This window comes from Bactrocera latifrons, unplaced genomic scaffold (assembly GCF_001853355.1).
Source record: "Bactrocera latifrons isolate USDA-ARS-PBARC rearing strain unplaced genomic scaffold, ASM185335v1 scaffold_458, whole genome shotgun sequence".
NCBI lineage: Eukaryota > Metazoa > Arthropoda > Insecta > Diptera > Tephritidae > Bactrocera > Bactrocera latifrons.
In genome coordinates this window covers 24,753-27,891 of record NW_017537110.1, presented here as the reverse complement: position 1 = coordinate 27,891, position 3,139 = coordinate 24,753, and the positions used below count along the sequence as shown (strand labels likewise).

General features: G+C 34.9%; 1 protein-coding gene across 3 annotated transcripts in view; it reads right to left on the bottom strand.

Moving 5' to 3' along the window:
- LOC108973102 (protein ABHD11) overlaps positions 1 to 3,139 on the bottom strand; it is a 23,849-nt gene that overhangs the window by 1,678 nt on the left and 19,032 nt on the right. For all 3 annotated transcript variants that reach the window (XM_018940123.1, XM_018940120.1, XM_018940121.1), the window contains 2 exons: positions 948 to 1,121; positions 635 to 864 (listed from right to left, as the gene is read on the bottom strand). In XM_018940123.1, coding sequence (XP_018795668.1) covers positions 635 to 864; positions 948 to 1,055 — 338 coding nt within the window. In that variant the 5' untranslated portion in view covers positions 1,056 to 1,121. The remainder of the gene's footprint in view (positions 1 to 634; positions 865 to 947; positions 1,122 to 3,139) is intronic.

Below are 3,139 nucleotides of genomic sequence, written 5' to 3'. Positions count from 1 at the left end.
GTATAAAAATCATTAGAAAGTTACACTGTCGAGACGAAAAATAGTCTATACATATACGTATTTACCATACCTGCTACTTTTATGCTATACTGGTATTGCGATCACAAGTAACGTTTTTAAACTGTACAAGTTTTTTGTGGACTGCTATTGGAATCACAATTGACAGAATCGAATTGGTATCATAATTTACAGGAAAAAACTACTATCGCAATGGAGTGAACTGCTATTTACAAACGTGACCGTAGTAGCGATATACGATTTCTCAGAAAAAAAAATAATCACCGGTGGTGTAATATCGTTCATCATTACTACTTATCCGTTTGTACAATAATAAAACGAATATACCGACCGTAAATAAAATTGGATGTGTGAACGGAATGCCAGTTGAAAGAAACTTTAAGTACTAGAAATAATTTCTTCATCAGTCAATCTGTTCTAAATTGGTTTATCCTTCGATTCCAATTAAAAATGATATGACCCTATATTGAACAAGCAACATTAACTTCATGAGAAAAAATTACAACTTCATTAAAATATGAAAATTACGAAGGATGATGCATTTTCTGAAAGAAGCATTGATTTGAAATTCAAGTTTGCAAATAGACCTAGATATTTGATTTTCTGTTATACATACTCTCCAGTATTCCGTTTTCTCAAATTCATCAATATAAACTCAACAGTTGCTTGGACTCCCACTGCTTTTTTAATTTGTTCTTCAGCTATTTTGCGCCCTTGTCCTAATGAATATTTCGCAGGAATATCAACATTTTCCATAGCTTTAAATATTTCATCCATTTGATGAAAGTCTCGCGGCACTGCAATGGGAGATATGTCAATAATAATTGCCCGGTCCACAAGTTCCGGCTTGGAAATAAAAAATATAAATAAATTGAATTGTTGCATAAACGGACGAAATTCTATTAACGAATATAGTATGGGATACTAACTTGCTTAAGAGCTAAATGCATCATCGTTCTGCCTCCCATGCTATGGCCCATTGCACATGTTTTTGTAATTCCTTTACTCTTCATTAATTCTGAAATATCAACTGCCATATGAGCAGAACTATGCTCAGATGTATGGGGACTATCGCCGTGATTTCTCGCATCTACAGTAAATATCTGTAAAAAATATTTTACTTAAATTTAGAGATTTTTGTTGTTGTAACAGAGTATCTACTTGTACATGAATAGAGGGGGGTTTTTTCTTGTCAGGAGTATATATGTTTTGTACAAGTATATCATTGACGAACCTGGATGGTGTTTAAGCACCAAGAAATCCTAAGAATATACTAAGAGGGAATCAATGCAGGTGTTAATTTTTCCCCTATGAATAGCATTCCCTAACCCTTCTCGCGTTCAGCTGTAAATCTGGTTCACAGATGCTTGCAAAGATAATGAGATCCCCAACCATGGATAATATGATACGAAACTTTAGCATTGGCTCTCTTTTTCTCTCAAACGCGTTCCCTGATTATTTGACAGCGATGAAGATCAGGGAGTTTCTGACAATTGATTTCAGAAAAGGCGGGATGCCAGAAGTCAACCGCTATAATTACCTGACAAAATTAGCGTGAAATGAAATTTCATTGAACTGTGCGAACATATTTTGGCAAAATAAATGTTTATGTAAATTAATTAATGATTTTGCGTTTTAGCATTTATATATGTATGCATTTTCAAAGTGTTTAATTTAGTGTTTTGTATAATTTATTAAACACCCAATCTAATATTTTTCAGCAGTGACATCAATGACAAATGTTATAAAAAATGCGAGTTTTGACAGCTCTCTCTCGAATCAAAGAGTTTCGTATCATATTATCCATGTCCCAACTCCTCTCTCACTGGAAGTGAGAAAGCAATTGTTAAACGTCAAAACCTACCGAACTTTGACAGTTGACTGGATTGAGTAGGTATTGACGTTTTGCAATTGGAATGACTGGAACGGCCAGATTGAAATTATACCAAAAATATATGTAAATGGTGGGATTTGTTGCATTGTTCAATACCACTTACAAGAAATGTAAAACAATGAAAATTAAATAAATTTATGAAATTTAAATGTATTTGATGAAACGTTTTGTAATGTAATATAATGAAGCATCATAGTATTATTTTCAATGGAAAAATATTAAAAACATTTATTGAGAACTAACAGGCTTAATGCACCTTATCAAGTATTGAAAGATCGAAAGTCAGTTGTGTTAATATACCATAAAATCATAAAAAGGATTTAAGTTGTTTCGCCATATATTACAAATCCAATATACAATAATTTGCAATCGTAATAAATGTTGGGTGTTTTAATTCAAAGTGCCCAAAAATTCTTATTTTGTTCAATCTGCCCATAATGGAAAATGTTATAAAAAAGACGCTTATTTTGAGGCGCTCTCACACTGGAATAAGTTGGGCACCCCTTTATTCCTGTTTTCTGATATTATAATTGACGGAGGGCGATGACCTACTTTTATAGTTTTTTTACCTTTTGCTGTATTATCCGTGTTTCAGCGTTATATCCTTTCTTGGTTTCCCTGCATCTTTTCTTTTTCAATAGCCAATTTATCTAATTTTCAAACTTTTCTTTGTCTGTTTCGCATACAAAAGTCGAAGAAGGCGATTTTGTGATAAATTATGGTTTTAAAACACTAATCCAGATAATTTGGAGTAAATTGATGTACCACCTAATGTCAGCAAAGTTAAGGACCTCCGGCGAATCTGTCTACGAATTTGCACAGCCTGAATTGCACGTTAATTAAAATAAATTGAGGAGTAAACTTGACTGTTGGCCGCACTCTCCTTCTTGATTGGCGTAGTCACCGCTTACGCGATTATAGCCGAGTTAACAACAGCGCGCCAGTCTGTTCCAAGTGAAGCCAGGTCCTTCTCCACTTGGTCCTTCCAACGGAGTTGAGGTCTTCCTCTCCTCTGCTTTCCCTGGCGGGTACTGCGTCGGATATTCTCAGAGTTGGAGTGTTTTCGTCCATTCGGACATGACCTAGCCAGAGTAGCCGCTGTCTTTTAATTCGCTGAACTATGTCAATGTCGTAGTATATCTCGTACAGCTCATCGTTCCATCGAATGCGATATTCGCCGTGGCCAACGCGCAAAGGACCATAAATCTTTCGCAGTACTTTTCTCTC